At 56.5% G+C, this 18,629-nt stretch overlaps 1 protein-coding gene across 2 annotated transcripts in view; it reads right to left on the reverse strand.

Moving 5' to 3' along the window:
• Positions 1-18,629, reverse strand: part of PPP2R2C (protein phosphatase 2 regulatory subunit Bgamma) — a 129,420-nt gene that overhangs the window by 34,325 nt on the left and 76,466 nt on the right. For both annotated transcript variants that reach the window (XM_002924149.4, XM_019804764.2), the window contains exons 2-5: positions 15,371-15,468; positions 13,159-13,324; positions 10,356-10,468; positions 4,947-5,124 (exon numbers count right to left, since the gene is read on the reverse strand). In XM_002924149.4, the coding sequence (XP_002924195.1) occupies positions 4,947-5,124; positions 10,356-10,468; positions 13,159-13,324; positions 15,371-15,468 (555 nt within the window). The remainder of the gene's footprint in view (positions 1-4,946; positions 5,125-10,355; positions 10,469-13,158; positions 13,325-15,370; positions 15,469-18,629) is intronic.

Genomic DNA, 18,629 nt, shown 5'->3' on the forward strand with positions numbered 1-18,629 from the left:
AGCCTCTGGGCATTGCTGAGGGATTCAGACTTTCTCCAGAAGCTGACTGGGTGGGGGTGGGGAAGGGACTGAGAGCTTCAAGCCCAGGCCCGACGTACTCAAACCAGAGGTTCTGATGAGCCTCTCTCACAGCTCTGTGCAGGGCCGCTGGCTGGGCCGTGTGGGATGCCGGCAACAGGCTAGGCAGGAATGGTCTGGCTCCAGTGGCGCCTTTGGCAGGGATAGAGAAGAAGGCACGAATCCAGAGCCATCTAGGGGGAGGAAGGAAAGGGCTTGGCACCTCCTTCCATCTTGGGGGTGAGGGAGAGGAAGGAGGTGCCGGGCACACACAAAGACTCCGTGAGCACCGGGCTCCCCGCCTCTCCACGCAGAGCAGCCAAGTCTCAAATTAGCAGCACAAAGGTCCTCTGAGTCAGCTTTCTATTTGCACTGGTCAAAACAACACTCACCTTCTCTCCTTTACTAAGAAGGCTTTTCTTTCTCTCAAAACCTTTGCTAGAGATCAATTCTGCTTAGGTGGAAAGTGTTACAAGAAGGTAGTTTTGCCCCCAGGAAACTTCCAGTGGCTCAGAGACTGAACAGCAGCACCCACCGAGACAAGTCGAGACACCGGAGGGCAAGAGTTAAAGGGAGATGAAACCCCAGGCCCAGAACCCCCCCATCAAGTGCTTGCACAAAAGGGGTCCCCCGATTCGGAGCAATTCTCCAGCTCGGCAGGCCTCTCCGGCCTCCTCCCACGCTGGAAATGAAACACCTTTTCTTGTCACAGGGCTGCACAGGACCCGGCATCACAGCCGCAGCCTGCAGTCCTGACGCCTTCCCTGCCAGGAGACTGGCCTCCGCAGGGTGGGTGCCGGTCTCTGCGCGGAGCCCCTGGGTCTCATCACTCTGGTGGCCAAGAAGCAGCGGGCCCGGGGGAGTGCTGCGTGCAACACAGTTTCCTGACGAGCTGGTCTCAGCAGGGAGGTTTCCACAACCACCACATGCCCCTGGAGACTCCCCTCTGCCCCTTCCGTCTGCCTACTGGGTACTCACTTTCCACAGGCGGGGGCTGCCTGGAGCCCAGCTCCGCAACCGTCAGCGTTCTACGGCCCACACGCCTCAACCTCAAGAGACAGGTCGTCTTTATAGTCTATCAACTACCAATCCGCCTGCACAAAATTAAGAGGCAGCACACACGTTCAACATGCAGTTAGGTGTCTCCAGGGGGACACCCCCCCATGACTGATGTTCTTCTCTCGTCACGAGCCATCTCCTCCTCACCTGGCCTAGATTCAGGCACCATCAGCCCCATGTCTGCTTATTCACTGGGCAAAACCCCCACCCTGGCTCCCGCTCCGCCTAGCCCACACCTGCAGCCCTGTAGACAAACAGGGCTGGAAAAAATGCACACCACTGTGCTTGGTGGTCTCACTGCCTTGTCAGCTGCTTGCAGGCTGGGTATGGTACTTGTTTATTATATTAATGGTTTGCTGTTTGTTGGCTCCAAGAGGGCAGGGGTCTTTATCTAATTCAAAGTCAGGCATAGAGCCTGGAACACAGGAGGTACTCAATAAATACAGCAGTGAATGGCAGCTCCCCCAGCACACAGAAAGGCACAATCCTTGTGTTTAAATGGGGCAAGGAGGCACAGCTCATAGTAAGGACTCAGGAGGACTATGCCTGCAGTCATGCAGTGGATCAATCCTCTTTTCGTATTCACGACTAACCTGTTTCAATGTCCTGTGTCCACCACAGTCCAAAGGACAGTTATGATGTAACCCACTGCCCCACTACTCCACTGCTTCCTGCCCACAGCCAACCCCCTGGCTGCCCATCGCTGGATCTCCTCACTGGGCTCCTGGCCTCCAGGCTTGCCTACTGGAATCTAATCCATCCAGGACACACACACACGGCCCTCCCACTGTCCTCACCCACCATGCCCAACCATGCCCACTGCAGCTCATACAGGTGCTGCCCTGCTCACAGCAAGAGTGATGTCCCTGACACAGCCCTGCTCACAGCAAGGACGATGTCCCTAACACTGCCTGGAGGCTCCCACGGGCAGGGCTGAGTTTCTTTCATTGTCCCTGTGTCCCAGGGCTCAGCATGGACCCGGGTCAGAAGAGGCACCAGGAATTAACGGCTGAATGAAAGGGAACGCTATCCCCTACACAGCTGCGGGCTTCACAGTTTGTAAAGGGCATGGGCATTCACAGTGTTACTGAGTCCTTACAGCAGCCCAGCAGCATCAGTCCAGCAGGGGACACGTCCCCAGCCTGGTCCTGCGACAAGGAAGCCTGGGTTCCAGGATGGTAACTGCAACGGGCAGCCTGAGGGCAGGGCAAACAGCCTGGGGCCAGGCCACGGAGGCCTGAGCACGAGTCCCAACTCTGCCCCCATCAGCCCAGCCCTCAGTCTCCCCGAGCCTCTATTTCTGCAACTGCAAGATGGGGTGAGAATGTGCCATTGCATCCAGCTTTCGTGCCAACATGAAGGCCAAGTGAGATGGAGAATGGCACACTGTGCACTGTAGAGTGCTGTAAGGAACCACTGAGGACAGCCCGCGGCAGTCTCACAAGTCCTGTGCCCACCCCGTTTGCAGACCTGGGGCTCCCATGTGACCCATTTTGTTCCGCTAGGAAGCTGGTCAACACCTCAAACTTGGCAGTGGACATCTGGCTGTGCAGTCCACTACGGGGGTCCCCAAATGCTGGGGCAGTGCCTTCCTTCCCAAGGTGACCCCCCCACAGTAACCCCCTCCAGCACTCTTGACTCAGGCCTGGCCAATCAGAGCACTGCTTCCCCCCCGCCATAGTCATGGGTTCAGAGGTGCCCCTGAGGGCCCATCAGAGCCCATGGGGTGCCATCTGGGGGCTTGGTGAGACGGGTCACAGAAAACTGGTCTTTTTTCTCTTGGACTTTATTCTGGGAGGGCAGGGCATGTGCTGCTGGCCCCAGTATGCTACCACAGGGCACCTGAGACAAGCCAGAGCAGAGAGCAGAGGCAAGAAGCAGAGAGAACCATCTAATGATGTCGTTTCAGCCCCTGAATACAGCTGTGCCTGCAGCCTTCTCATGGTCCATAAGTCAGTAAATGCCCATGTTTTGATTGAGCCAGCAGGGATGAGGCATTTGAAGCCTTGCAACCAAAGGAGTCCTGACCAACTGAAGCTCTGAGCACCGGGGACAAGGGCAGGGCCCACTGGGCTTCCAGCCCGAATGGAGGGTCAGGCAGATGCCCAGCCCAGCCCTCTCCACCAAGCCAAATCTGAGCTTCCAAAATCTGAGCAGCAACAGCCTCAGCCCGTCCTTGAACCTTTGTGACCACCCCCATCCACGTCCCCCCCGCCCCCGGCTCAGAGCGCTCCACTCCTTCGGGGCAGGAAGGAGACAGAGGCTCACGCTCCCTGACACGCAGAGCACCGGCTCCATGCTGGGTGCATCTAGGAAGGGCTCACTGAATGTGTGCGCTGCAGTCCTAGCGGGGAGGGGTCAGGGAGGCTCCCAGGGATCTAGTTCCTCACCAAGGTCAGCAAGCTTAGGGGACACAGTGAGACTCCCACAGAGGCCCCCACTGACCACAAAGCCCCGCGTCTGCCCCACACCCTCCTGCTGGGCTCAGGGACCAACAGCATGTGCTTGCTCTCTGCTCCTCCGAGCCCCCTTTCTCCCCATCCCCAAGGTCTTTCTGCCCAGTGGACCTGGCCAATCCCTGGCTCTCGGCCCTCAGAAGCCATTTGCTACCCTCTGTCTCTCCTTCCAACCCTCCAGACTGCTCCTTCCTGCTCCCACACGCCCTCCCAGCCAGCCCTGGCTTCTGCTCTGAGGGTAAGGCAGAAATAGCAGGTCTGACACCCCGAGTGGGGAGCTTCTCGCAGCAGGAGCTGCCTGGTACCCAGCATAGAGGGGACATTGGGAGACTGTCAGCTTGCACGAGAGCTCGGGGTGGGGGGGCTCCTATCCCGTTCCACTGCACATCTTCGAGGCAAACTTTACAAAGGGCAAAGAGGTTGGACAAAGAGGTTGGAAATGGGGAGTCGGGGGCTGGAGGGGGGCCTGGGTTGGACACTTGCTAGGTGTGACCACCTGTCTCCTGGGTTGCCGTAAGGCTGATATGAGTTAACACGGACGCTTGCTGAGGTCAGCACAGAGCTGCACTGTGCAGGACTGTTAGTATCGGTCTGCAAATAGTGACGTGGTAGCAACCTGGCTGCTTTGTCCACTGCAGCCCCTCTCAGGCCCGTGCTTGGGTGCCAAGGTCTTTCTTGACCAGTCAGAGGGGTCTGGAGTCCATCCTACTGCCCCTAGCTTGCCTAGACATAGGGGACTGCCAGGCAACTGGGCTTCTGACACCTCGACTGTCACTCTAAGGCTGTTCATCACATGCTGCGGCCCCTGCCTTGGGCCACAGGGAGGAGGGTCCCTGACTTTCCAGTGGGTCAGCCATCCTTCCTCCAGGAGGGCAGACTCCAGGACTCTAGCTCCTCCGAGGTCCCCGGTGTGGTCCCAGAATGACAGGGAACACAGCCGCCTGGACAAGGCAAGGGGTTGAATATAACCCTAGACAGCCATGGCTTTAAATTTTCACAACCCAGCTCATCAGGATTCCAAACTGGGCCTCACTCACTGGAGAAGCTGAACAAAAGCAGAAGCCCCGGGGCGCCTGGGTGGCACAGCGGTTAAGCGTCTGCCTTCAGTTCAGGGCATGATCCCGGCGTTATGGGATCGAGCCCCACATCAGGCTCTTCCACTATGAGCCTGCTTCTTCCTCTCCCACTCCCCCCTGCTTGTGTTCCCTCTCTTGCTGGTTGTCTCTATCTCTGTCAAATGAATAAATAAAATCTTAAAAAAAAAAAAAAAAGCAGAAGCCCCCGCATTGGCTCGCTCACAACAGAGCCAACCCCCGCCCCCGCGGAAACCCCCCTGCCCCAGGCGACGGCAGAGGCCACAGCGGGAAAGGATACTGAAGCTCCGGTCAGTGATGGCCAGGTGCCAGAGGTTGATGCGCAGGTCGTCTGCCGACATGTACGTCTCGCAGTCGCTGTTGACGGAGATGGAGTTGATGTGGTAGGTGTGGCCGTTGGCGAAGACCCTCCGTGGGCTCACCTCCACCATCAGATCCATGGGCTTCAGCACGGGCACCTGCGGAGAAGGGGGCGGTAAACAGGGTGATGAGGTGATGGAAGGGGACTGCAGGGGGGCAGGTGCCCGAGGCAGGAAACAGCATGCTAGGGCCGCACGATCAAAACCGGAGGCCGGGAATGTGCCAGTGGGATCTATCCTGCACGTGTTGGAAACAAGCAGTGCCACGTGGCCAACATCCATCACCACCAGCCCTGCAGGAAAGCTTTGCCTCCTGGGATTGGTTCTGAGCCTGTTGTGTGAATTGAATAAGTGGCTGAACCCCTCTGCACCCCAATTTCCTTGCCTCTAAAATGGAATGAGAAGATACCGTGGCAGCACTCGCCAACTATCCACCATTTTTGTTCCCTTGCCACAAGGAAGTGGCTGCCCAGGCAAGAACTACATTTCCCAGCTGCCCTTGCAGTTGGGTGGCCATGTGACTGGTTCTGACCAATAGGATGTGAGCACAGTGACACCTGGCATTTGTAAGCCAAGCCCCTTAAGAGGCAGGTGTGCCTTCTCTACCCGCTTTTCCCTTCCACTGCAGGAAGGTGAGGACCCGAGCTTTAGGAATGAAGGCCCGTGGGATGGAAGGAGGCTGCGTCCCTGCAGGAGAGTCATGTGTCCACCAGGAACGCTGACCCTGGACCTTTCCATGAGTGAGGAATTCATTTCTGTGTGTTCGGCCCCGCAATGCCGGGGTTATTTGCTATGGCTGCTGGTGTTAGCCTAACTCATAGAAACTCCCACCTGAGAGGGTTGGTGTGAGGAGTCCCTGGGACAGCATCAGATCCCACGCCTTCGCTTCCCTCCATGCCCTCTGCCTGGAACGTTCACCCCCTTTGAACACCTAGTTACGTGGACTCCTCCTGCAAGGCCTAGAAGCAACAGCCCCTCAGATGTGCACCTGCTCCAGGAGCGGGGTTCCGGGCCTGCTCACCCCCAGCAGACTGCACACATCTGTATCAAGGCTCTTAGCATACGCTGCGCTGTGTGTCGGGCACCAGGCCCCACCCCAGGAAACCGTGAGGTCTTTGAAGCTACAGGGATGGGCAGAGAGACAGACAGACACGGCTTCATCCATCCCCCCCAGGCCTGGCCCAGACTCGATGCTCAGGAAATAGGGACTGGCATGGCCATCCCGTCCTGGGTGGGAAGACTGGATGCCAAGATGACCCTGACATGTCGAAGTCCCAGAGTCAGGAAATGCAGAGCCAGGTGTGACTGCCCCGCCAGGGCATGTTGGCGGAAAGGCAGACCCCTGAAACCCTACTGCCTGGACACCCACTAGGGTTACCCTTTCCGGGGACTTCACCTCTCTGGACCTCAGTTTCCTTATCTGTGAAGAGGGGTATGTGAGGATCCCACGAGTTCATGCAGGTCAAGTGCACTCAGAATGGCGCCCCGCACAAGGTGAATTCTCAGTGCTAGTGCCTGACCTCCTCCCTAGCGGGTGATGGGAGGGTGGACAGGCCTCACACAGCCACATGGGTTCTAGCGTGGGCCTGGGGGGACCCTGCTCCAGGGGCCACGGGAACTGCATCTGAGAGAGAGGCAGCTCGGCCAGGCTCCGAGTGAGGAAGAGCTCAGGGTCCTGGTGTTGGGCTGTGCAACTTTGTCAGCTAATTGCAGGGTTCCTGGGCCTGGGGCGGCAGTTACCGAGTAGAGTCAGGGGAATCCAAGCAGAACTGGGTGAGGACACGCTGTGGCAGACGGGCTGCTTGCCCTCAGGTGGGAGAGAAAGACAATAAACCAATACACAAGTGAGCGTGTGTGTGTGCGTGCGTGCATGCGTGTGTGTGAGTTCATACAGCACAGGTGCTATTTGGAAAAATAAAACAGGTGCAGGGTCAGGGTGACAGGGCGGCAGGGGTGGTGCCAGGTAGGACGGGCAACCAGGAGGGGACGTAGGAGCAGGACTGATGCGGGCCGTGCGGGTCAGACTTGGGCTGACGTGGGACCTGCGAATCTCCTTCTTCCAGGGGACCTCTTCTGATTGCACCTCACTCTTAGGCTAGGCCCAGGGCTCCCTGAAGCGGCCACAGTCTGTCACAGCCCTGGCCACATGACGAGGCAGCTGTCTTGTTCCTGCAGTGGCCTGGGAACGGTTAGGGGCACACCGTGCCTTCTCGTATTCGTCTCTGTGTGGCTGGCGCTCAGCCCAGGACCCCACACAGAAAGGCCCGCAGGGGAATGAGTGAGTGGGTGAGTGAATAAATGAATGGGCTGTGTCCCTCAAGCTCCCCAGGGACAGCTGAGACAGGAGGTGACCACTTTGGTGCTGCAGTGTTCCTTCTCACGCACAGCACCAGGGGACCCAGTGTGAGCATGTGCCAATGTGTGTGTCTGCGTGTGCATGCCTGAGAGTGCATGTGTGTGCACCAGTGTGTGTGTGTGAGGATGCATATGTGCGGGTGTATGCGTGGATGTGCGTGGGCTATTTGCATGCACGAATATGGGTGTGAGTGTGCTCGTGTGTGAGCGTGAGTGCGGGCGTGTGCAACGTTGTGTGCATGCCTACCTGGCTCTGGGCCATTCCTGTGCTGCCGGCTCTGTGCCTGAGCTTCCAGGCTCTCTGCCCCGCCCTGCCCACGTCCCCCTGTGTCAGATATTCTAGGTCAGCTCCTAATCTTTCCTTCCCTTTCCTCAAGGCATAGCTGCCCATGGTCCTCTGGACTCTCTCAAGTCACACCTGCTCCTGGAGAAGGTCAGAGCATCACTGGCCTCGCAAAGCCTTGAATCTGCCTCCCCTCCTTCTGGCAACATCGCTTCCCCTCCCGGCAGCCTTGCCCTACACCCAGGGCTCCAGCCATTCACTGCCATCCCCAAACCATATTTCAAAGCCATTAAAAGAACAAAGGAGAGGAAGAGTGAAAATAAATATGCCCCGAAGGTTTGGGTGTCTCATGAATAAATCATTTTGCCTCCCCCAACGCTTCTAGAAGCCACAGTCTGTCTAGTCAAGGTGAGAGGCAGGAGGGCAGACATGTGAACACTAAGGACAGAACATTGTGGGATACACAAGGCTAGACGGTGCAGAAGCGGGATGAGGGTTTTTATCTGGCTTGTGTAGAAACGGCTTTACAGAGAAGGCTACTAGGGTTTTAAAGGATGAATAGGAGTTCACCAAATCAACAAGGTGGAGTGACTCCACGTCTGTTTCCTTGGGGGGCTGGGCCCACCTGACACCCGGGGTCCAGCACGGGGCCCGTTGTAGACCAGCTTGTCAGCAAGTAACAGCCCAGCCTCCAGCAGGAACGGCTCAGATTCAGTAAAGAGCTCCACACGGCTAGGTGGCTTGGGTGACATGGAAGGAGATAAGGAACAGGCAAGAGGTGGAAAGACCCAGATGCTCCGGTTCTTTCTCCCTTTCTCCTCCTCCAGCCTCAACAGACGGTTAAGGGCCATCTTGGGATGTGAGTGAGATACAGAGCAAAGTGTCAGATGCGGGGAGGGAAATAAACAGATTCCCGCGGGCCACCGGCTCTGCCGCAAACGCCAAGCCCATCAAGAGGTGATAATTGCATCCTTCCCACCAGATGAAAGCCTCATAAACTTCCTGGGGGCTGGGATGGGGGGTGGGGGTGGGGGGGCACATCACTCCCATTACTCAATGTGGAAGCTAATTGGCCTCCTGGCTTTCTCAGAATTTATTTGCACAATTTGCCTGTCATTTAGAGGCCGATATGCTTAAACATTTATTTCTCCATCTCGGGAACAACATTGATTACCATTTCATATTTACGACGATTTGCTGGACACGTAGTGAGCGCGTACGCTAAGCTGTTTCAGGGAAAGTGAGTTCTCATGCACATTTTGCTGGGGAGGAAACGGAGGCATGGGGCGGCGCCCTGCCTACAGCCACCTGACAAGTGGTGAGTGGGTCTGGGAGCCATCGGGACACCCGGGGGAGGCACTAACACCCCCATGCCAGGCCTCACCACTGTCTCCCTCCCCCCTGGAGGGGCACACACTCAGAGCTGTGAGTTGGGCCCCCTCACCCAGGAGGACAGGCAGTTCATGCAATGTGACCCAGCCTTTTCCAAATTGGCCAAAACATGGAAACGAGCTGAAGGGAGCAGCACCTCTGATGCTTACTCATAGGACTGAAGCCGTCTGCTCAGAGCCAGGCCGGTCCCAGGAGCAGGGGACACTGAGACTCAGACCCAATCCCGCCCCCGGCTCTCTGTTTCACTGCGGTCTCCCCGTGCCCAGAGCAGGGCTGGACACAAAGCAGGTGCTCAGTAAGGGTGCGATGAACGAATAAATCCCAATGAGCTGCGCACCAGCACCCCCTTCAACACACAGGAACAGAGCGCCTGCCATGTTCCAGGCTTCTGGAAGCCAGGGACACACAAGGTGGCCCTGCTATGCCCCCTGCCCTGCTGGAGAAAGACAGGGACTGACTTTCATGGAGTCTTCCAGCAGGACACCACTGACCATCCCCACGGCTCTCCCGGGAGGCTGGGACCTCACTCCCTCTTCACGGAGGAGACAGGGACGCCGACTCTGGAGCCAGACTTCCCTGGGTTTGGATCCCAGCTCTCATTTCATCTATAAAATGCGGTTGATAATCGTGTGCCCCCTTTACAGGACTTCGGTGAGGACTGAGGTCCTGTAGGCAGAGTATTAGGAGGACACAGGCTGGCCATGGGAAGTGCCCATGCTCATTCCAGATCAGGAGTCGGCGGAGGCTCACGGAGGCTGAGAGCCTTGCCCAGGGGCACGCCGCCAGCCGGTGGCCGAGGCAGGACTGGAACCCAGATCCTGGGACTCCAGAACTCTCTCTGCCATGGCTCACAGCCTCTTCCCTGGAAGAAAGAGGGGTGCTTTTGCCTTTCAGTCACATGGGGATGAGAGTTTACACTGGCATGGCCCCACAGCTTAACCTTCCCCGCCTCCATACAGGCAGCAAGAATCACCTGTTCTAGGCCTCTCGGCCCCTCGATGAAGGGCTTGGAGTCCACAAGTTCAGCCCACGGGTTCTCCTGGACGTCCACGCATCACCCCGCCTCATCCCCACGTCACTTCCGGGACAAAGAGCACCGTGTCTGCTTTGCTCACGAGGAGCCTGAGGCTAGAGGCAGGGAAACCCTGCGGCCACCCCACCAGGAAGCAGCCCGGCCAGGACCCGAACCCGGCTCTGGCTCAAATCCCAAAAGCCCTTCAAGTCCTAAAGTCTCACTGTTTCACAAAAGAAGCCCACACTGCTTCCCGCTTGCCGGAACCTTCCGTGTTCCACATCTTACCTGCAGTGACGTCACCGTGGACAGGTCCTTAAGCTTCCCTTCTTCATCTTTTAGGTTATATCCCTCGGGCCTTTTATCTCGTTCAGTGATCTTCCATAATTTGATAGTTTTATCTTTCGAAACAGAGCAAATGAAACGAGACTCATGATTAACTCCAGCTCAGAGCACAGCCTATGAGACAGGTGCGCTGTGTCAGGAACTCCTTGACCGGGAGCCTGCTCTTAGACACGAGGGTTCCCGCTCCTTCTGCGCACCCACGCCGCGAACACGGCTGCAGACAGGGTACTTGTCCTCCTCTGGCTCCTCACAACTGATCCCAACAGTGAAAGCATTGGGTCAAAGGGGAGGCACCTTTGAGGGCAGCCGCGAACTCCAAACCCACTCCCAGAAAGAGCATATCAGATGCAGCTTCCCACTCTGAAGCCCTGCGGGGCAGACAAAAGCAGGTGACCCGCTCTCTCCCGAGCAGCATCCGGCCCGTCCGGAGGGCAGCTTCCAGTGGCCCCACTTCTCGGGCCTCCTGCCATGAACACAGAAGAGGAACCGAGCGGCTGGGATGGTTCAGCGTCTATGTCAGTGCGGCAAAGCCCAGCCACCAGGTGTTTGGCCAAATATAGATGCGTGTTACTGTGAAGGTTTTTTTTTTTTAGATGGCATTACATCTTACATCCATAGAGTGCTGGGCTGAAGGCTTTATTTGCGGGTGCAAGACCTTACTGCTCTTCCTGCCTCCGTGTGGAAGCCCATACAGAAACAGGGACCAGAAACTCAAAGTAGTTTGGAATACGAGCCCCCCACATGGAGAGCAGGTGTTCTGGAAAGTCCCACAGCCCTGTGATGGACTTTATGGGAATGAGAAATAAACTGTTGTTAAGCCACAAAAAAAGAAAAAAGAATCCGTACAGTGAAGCAGACTGCTCTCCATATGTGGGTGGGCCTCATCTAATCAGTTGAAGGCCTTCAAAGGACGGCCCTCCCCTGGAGGAAGAGGGAATTCTGCCAGCAGGTGGCCTTCAGACTCAAGCTGCAACATTAGCTCTTCCCTGGATCTCCAGCCTTCCAGCCAGTCCTGCAAATTTTGGATTTGCCAGCCCCCACAGTCATGTGAGACAATTGGAAAGAAGTCTCTTTCCATATATCTATGTTTACATGTGCATCCCTACACACACACACACACACACACACACACACACACACACACGCTCATCGTATCAGTCCTGCTTCCCTGCGGAACCCTGACTGCTACTGCAGCCAAAACAAACACAGCCCGGCTCAGGAGAAGGAAGAGGGAGACAACTGGTATCATTAAACCCTTGATAGGTACCAAGGACATGTCGTTCGGAAAGGGTGCAGCTGGAATTTAAACCCGGGGTCAAGAAGCTTTGAGGGTGGGGGTGTAGGGAGCTCCTGACGCTGACCTTCTCTCCAGAGGGGCAGGAAGAGAATGACACGTCCCACTCCCATGGTAAAAGGAAAGGCAGCATGTGTATGTGGCTCCATGGACACCGGCCTCGTTCTAACTCGCTGTGGCCTCATATCCTTTCATCCCCCCAGCGCCCCCGTGAGGAAGACACAACCATCACAACTCAGAAGCAGAAGTGGGAGGGCCAGGATGTGAACGATGTGAGGGGCTCCTGTCCTGGGGAGACCCTCACTGCCTCCGCTCCCGTGCAAGGGAAGGGCCCCACTGGCTGAGCACGGCCCTGGGCCAGGCACCCTTAAGGGTCTTGGATCCTGCACTTGACAGGGTGAAGGATGAGAACAGCAGGAACGCAGGGAGCAGGGGGGCAGGCCTGGGTTCAGGAGGGGTCGGGGGTATCAGGACTGACTGCAGGGACAGCAGGCTCAGCTGAGAAGTCCACAAAGGCTCAGTGGAAAGTGACACCCACTGGAGGTCTACGGGATGCGGAAGGGTTGGCCAGGTGAGGGGCAGACAGGGCAGACTTCGGGCACAAGGTTTGGTGGGATTGAGTCCCGGCAGTTTCGAGGATGCCTCAGTAGCTGCACGGAGTCTGGGCTCTGTCGGGGAAGGCAGGTGGCATCACCATGACAGGCTCACACACTCCACAGCAAGGCTGGCTCGTCTCAGGGTGCCGGTGGGGTGTCATCTCACGTCACCCTTACCACAACCCAGAGGAGCTGCGTCCACCCCGCTGCACAGATGAGGGAACCGAGGCTCAGGGAAGCAAGGCCATCACCCCAAGGTCACAGGGCTGGGACAGAGTCCAGGCCTGTCCTCCTACCACTCAGACACCACTGATGACGGGGTCGAGAGAAGCAGGAGGGCCAGCAGGGGGAAGCCGAGCCTCGGGCCCCAGGCGCCAGGCCCTGAGTGGGGCACAGCAAAGCAGGATTCTGGCCAGGAGCCTCCCTGGGGCCCGGGGGCGCACGCGTCCTCCCCGGGGCAGAACGGTCAAGTGGCCAGCCAGGCTCCAAAACCCTCGCTCCTGCTGCCCGCCCCGCACTCTCGAGTGACAACCCCACAGGGGTGCTCGGGGATTCCAGAAGAGTTAGGTTTGGCTCCTTCGTCGGGAATACCAAACTCCCTCACCGCCCCCCCTCCAAGAACAGTAATGACAGAGATGTCCCCGACACAGCCATCTGTCATGGTGCAAACAAGCCCCATGTCCCACCACAGGCCAAGACTGAGGAAGCTGTGGGACAGTCACTGACTGGAATGTGCCCACTGTTCAAAATACTATTTTCGGGTTCTCAGGACCTAGAAAAATGCTCAGTCCAAGTGAGCTGGAAAAGAGCATGTGCGAGCCGGCGGTTCCGGCGCCCCCGCGCGCGGGCCCCTCACCGTTGGTGGACAGCAGGGAGTGGGCGGCATTCTGCTGCGGAAGCCACTTGATTTTGTTGATTTTCTCCTCTATCTCCAGACTCTTGAGATAATCGAACTCCGGCTCATGGCTCTGGAAGGTGCTGTAGACGTCATACTCGCCCTGGCTGTGAGGCGCATTTTTACTCTGCAAGAGAATGTGGACAAGGGGGCCTGAGCTCCAGCATGGCAGGGGCAGGGGTGAGGGGCACGCTGGCCAAGCCGTCCGAGAGCCCGACGCAGCCTGGTGGCCCATGTCCAGGAGGGCTGGGGATCCGATGCCAGGGTCAAAGGAAACTCTGTATTTTACATGGCCGATGACTTGGCGTGTGGCTGTGGCCAAGCCCTGTCTCCTCCTCAGTCCAGCAATCGGGCTGGTTCACATTCACTGAGCACCTACTATGTGCGGGGTGCTGAGCGAAGTGCTTCTCACTCCCCGTCTTGTTCGATCCACGCGGCCCCTCTGCAGCAGGCACTGCGATTCTCCCCATTTTACAGACGAGAAAGTGGAGACTCAGAGGTGAACTGACTGCTCCCCTCAAAGGCCAGGTGTCCACTAAGTGCTGTCACTCGACCCTCTGAGGTCTGTCTGACACCAAGGCAAGGCTCTGGTTTGATCCTCCAGTCCGAGTGTCCAACTTGGTCCTGATTCATGGAATGCATGCATTTTGGAACAGATTTCACACGGAGGCAGAATATTCTAGAATGTTAGACTGACATTAGGCCATCGTCCCCCTCAACTTTCCTCCATGGGCCCATCCTGGTTTAGGCAGCAGAGCTCATAATAACAAGGACCCTCGTGACAGAGCCCTCAAAATAGTGAGGTGGTGAGTCCGCTGTGGACACAGGGCTGGCCTTCTCAGTGGACAAGTTCAGTGTATGTGGTACCATATAACAAACGGAGTCAGTCAACCAAGGACAATTTCAAGTTTCCTGCTTATTTTTCCTAAATCACCTATTGCTAGGTTTCTACACCTGTCCTGCTTCTGATAAGCTTTCAAGTTCTTCTGTATGTTTGCCTCCAAGTCCCTTCAGCGGCCACAAGCGCTGTCTATGACTAAGGTCACTGGGACCAGAAGAGAGAAAAAAATTAAAGGAGAAAAATTCCAAAATCAAGAAATGTGCATCTACCCATTTAATTTCTTTCTGCAAAAAGGAGGCTTGGCTTTGCCTTCCCCGGTGGGCTACCCGGGTCCTTCTCAGGAAACTGTCACGCTCGGGCCATAGGACTCGATTTTCAGCTGCCTGCTTCCCGGCCACGTGTCCTTGCTAAGCTAGGTCACACTCTCCGAGCTCCGGGCTCCCCATCTGTGACACGAGGATGCTAAGAGCACCTAATGGCACCACTGGGGCTGTCGTGAGGGAGGTTACGGGGCAGAGGGGGGAACAGGGAGAAGCCAGACCTCGAGGAATACGTGCCCTGAGGAACGGGGCAGGGATGCACCTGCAACATTTCCCCTGCCCCCTCCAACCCCCTCCTCCCTGCTCTCCTCAATCCCCCCTCCTCCTCTTCTCTTCCTCACCCCTGTTCCCTCTCCCCTCATCTCTCTCCCCCTCCTCCCTTCCCCGCCCTCCCCCTCTTCAGCCTCTAATCCCTGCATGTGCTCGTGTGTGGGCGGCCCCCTCTCTGAGGCAGGGTGGCATGTACGTGACAACACATGGCCTTGGTTTCAGCCCCTGGTCTTTGCTCACTAGCTGGGTGACTTCTCCAGGTGTCCTCATCTGTAAAATGGGTGTCGGTCCCCAACCTCTGAGGGGGGCAGTGAAGAGTAAATGAGAAAACGTGTAGAGAACGTAGCAAGGTGACCGCACATAGTAGGTGCTCAACAAATGCAGGTCTTTTTATCTGAGGGTCTTGCAGTGGTTCAGAAACATCACTCCTGGGTGGGTTGCTGTGGGCCACTCCTGTCTTACCCGGAATTCTGCTGGACAACAAGCTTCGGGAGGGCTCGGCCTGGGGCTGAGCCGAGTCGCCGACCCCCACCTGAAGGCAGCCCCACGGCTGCAGAAAACGCACCCTCCTGTCCCCCCACCTCTGGCCAGGACAGCGCCGGCTCACCCAGTAATGGGAGGCTTAACCCAGGGCAACAGCTAGCCCTGCCTGTCCTCAGTGCTTCCTGGGGTCCAGGACAGAGCCGGCAAAGGCCCGGCTGGAGCGTGGCGCCCCTCCCGCCACCACCAGGTCCCGCCGCACCTCCGGCTCCCGCTGGAAGATGACAACCCGGCCACCCTTGTCGCCTGTGGCCAGCAGCTCTCCGGTGTGGTTGAACTCAACGGTAGAGATGATATCGGCTGTGGGGGGAGAGACAGGAAGATGTGGCCCATTAGGACCCCAGTACTACAAAGCTCAACAGAACAGGCCCCCTACCCACCAGAGCCTGCACCCTTGGGCTGGGCCACCACCCAGAAGCAGGGGCCCGAGGGGTCAGGAGCACTAATGAGGGGCTGATGGTCCCCCTGTCCCTCCCGTCCGGCCAGGGGACACAGACCCATTCACAGGCTTGCTTTCCTCCCTTTCCTGTTTCCTTCCTTCCTCCTTCTCCTGCTTCAAGAAGCAGTTTGGGGGTTTCATGTGCTGACCAGGTGACACTAGCCCTACTCTGGGGGCCACCCATGGGTTCCCCATCGGTGGGACCCCCATAATCTTCACACATTCCTGGCCTGGACTCTGTAGGCCCCAGAAGCTCTGATCCGGCTTTAGCATAATGGAGCTACTCTCTAATAAACGTCAGCTCTGATCACTGCCCCCACTCCATTCTCCTACAGCGACCAGAGTCACAGCGTGTCTTGGCCCCAAACCCTCCACTGGTCCCCAAAACTGGAGTCTGTTTCCTCCCAAAGCCCTCCTGGGCAGCCTCCCCTGTCAGATGGTGGCCACTCCATCTTCCCCTGGCTCGGGCCCAAGCCTCGGAGTCTCTCTGACCCCTTTCTCTGTCTCCCTCTCCACACACCATGTCCTACTAGCCAGGCCATCACAATGTCCCACAGCTCCCCACCTCTCACCTGGAAGATTCTGACAGCCCCCTAAAGGATCTCTTTGCTTCCTCCCTGCCCCTGCTTAAGCTAACCCCAGCAGAGCATGAAGGAGCCCGCCCGAAACCTTCTAGATCAAATCCCCATTTGACCTCAGAGTAAAGCAAAGGTCTCAGAGTGGTCTAAAGCCTGAGTAGTCTGCGGTCCCCAGAGGCAGACCATATCGGAAGCCCAAACCTTCACCCTTCTCCTGCACCTGCACAGAACATGGCACTGTGTCCCACCCAGGGCTGGGCAATCCCCACCCCCCGTCACCACCACTGCCACCGCTCCCTGATTCTGCGCTTGGCCATGTGATTTGCTTTGGCCTATGGGAGACCAACAGACAAGCCACCATCCAGCCTCTGCCCCTGCCAGAAGGACCCACCCAGGCCAGCCCCCGGGTCCCAGGAGGAGGGGGAGGAATGCCGCAGTCACCCAGCCATGCCAGCCCCAAGCAGGGCCCCTGCCCCCTGCTCACCCAGCCCAGCCCAGCCCAGCCCAGCCCAAGATGAGCGAGATCGGCAGGTGCGCGAGGAAAAAATGTTTGTTGTTGAATGCCACTGAGTTTTGTGTTTTTTACTCAGTAAAAGGTAACACCTCTCTCCCCCCCAGCCTCATCTCCCTTCTTGCCCACCTCGCTCTTCCACTCAGACTGGGCTCCTTGCTGCTTCTTAAAAGTACCGGCTACCTCTTATCTCAAGGCCTTGAGTGATTTTCACTTTCCTATTCAATAAACACCTTTTGCTTTTCCCATCAGCACCTGTTAGAGGAAGCTCCTGGCCTGCACTGGCCTCCTGAGCCATAAGTAAATGCCAGCTTTGACAGCAAAAGAAAAGAGGAGAGAGAAGGTGGTTTAGAAGTGGGAGGATGGACTGGACATGTTCATTGATCACAATAAAAGCACATTTCACTGAACTTAGAAAAACAAGACAAGACGAGGAGAGCCGGGGGACGGGAACGTGTAAACGCCTGCTGAGCACGGAGCCGGGAAGGGGTTGGGCCCTCCACGGGGCCACCGGGCCTGACCCAGGAGCACACGCACACCGGACCCAGAGCCAGAGCCCAGCGGCGCCAGGGTCCGGGACGGCATGGCGCCAGTTCTCGCTCTTCCTATTAGCACCCCCTAAGGGGACAAAGAGCAGGCTATAAAATTGTGTATAAAATGTTTTTAATTATATACACCAGTGATCACAGCCGTGTTAAATGGCAAACACACTGGGCAGAGGCAAGAAAAGCCGAAAAATGACCCCTCCACCCCATTAGCAGAGGGTGCTTTGGGGTGGCTGCAATAAAATATTTGTTTCTTTTTCCACTTTTCTACATTTTCTCGATTTTCTGTAATGAAGGTAATTTTTAATAGCTCTTTTGGGATATAACTGATATACAAATGCACATATTTAATATATACAATTTGATGAGTTTGGACATATGCATAATTTATATTATTTTTATGATGGAAGAATAATAATGCTATTAAATTAAAACGCCAATGTGACCACTGGTACCCAGACCGAGTGTTGTCCATAAATGCTGGGCGGTTACCACAGTAACAGACACTAACATCTGCAGGCAATTTACAATTTATGTGTCAGTTTCACATCCGCTGCCTCCTTTGAAACTCACACCAACCCCTGATGGGAATACCACTATAATTCCCATTGGCAGCTGGAGAGATGGAGGACCCTGCACGGGGACAACCTTCCGAGCTGCTCGTGGGCCAGTGGGCAGTCCCAGGTTGGAGTCGTGGTTCTGGCACCTTGGCTATGTGGCCTTGGGTTGGTTACACCACTTTTCTGAGCATGGCTATAATAGAGTCTGCCGGGGGTTGGGAGCTCCAGTGGGACTATGGGGTGTGAGGGTCCAGGAGAAAGGATCATGACTCTGAGGAATGAGGGGTTACCAAAAGTAACTGGACAGAAAACTACAGTCCCCTCTCATCCTTGCTTCTGGCCTGCACAGACGTCTCAGTGGCCAGCTCAGAAGCGTGCAAGATGAGTGGTGGCCGAAGCTTACGGTGCAGATCTGGGGATCCTGACCTCCAGCCCTGCACTAGTCCCATCCTGCAAATATCTATGGAGTAAGCAGGCCAGGGCGTTGCTTCCTCAGGCCTTTGGGCTGGTGGATGTTTCACATCTATTCGTTGCTACAGGAAGTATCTTCCAGGGTTTACCTTCAGAAAGATTACCTCCCTTGAGAGCTAGAAATCCTTATCAATAAAACCTTGAAATCAGAAAGTCTATTCTCTCGTCTTAGAATATCTGACACATGTCCAGTCCCAATACCACCTCCTCCAGGAAGCCTGCCAGACAGCACCGCTGCCCACCAGTTCAGTGGTCTCTCTGACAACTACAGTCTCATGACCACTGTATGCCTCTCATTGAATGTGGACCCCTTCCTACATGGGGGTGTCTATGTCCACATTGCCTCTCATCTTGACC

Source organism: Ailuropoda melanoleuca, chromosome 11 (genome assembly GCF_002007445.2).
Source record: "Ailuropoda melanoleuca isolate Jingjing chromosome 11, ASM200744v2, whole genome shotgun sequence".
NCBI classification, from domain to species: domain Eukaryota; kingdom Metazoa; phylum Chordata; class Mammalia; order Carnivora; family Ursidae; genus Ailuropoda; species Ailuropoda melanoleuca.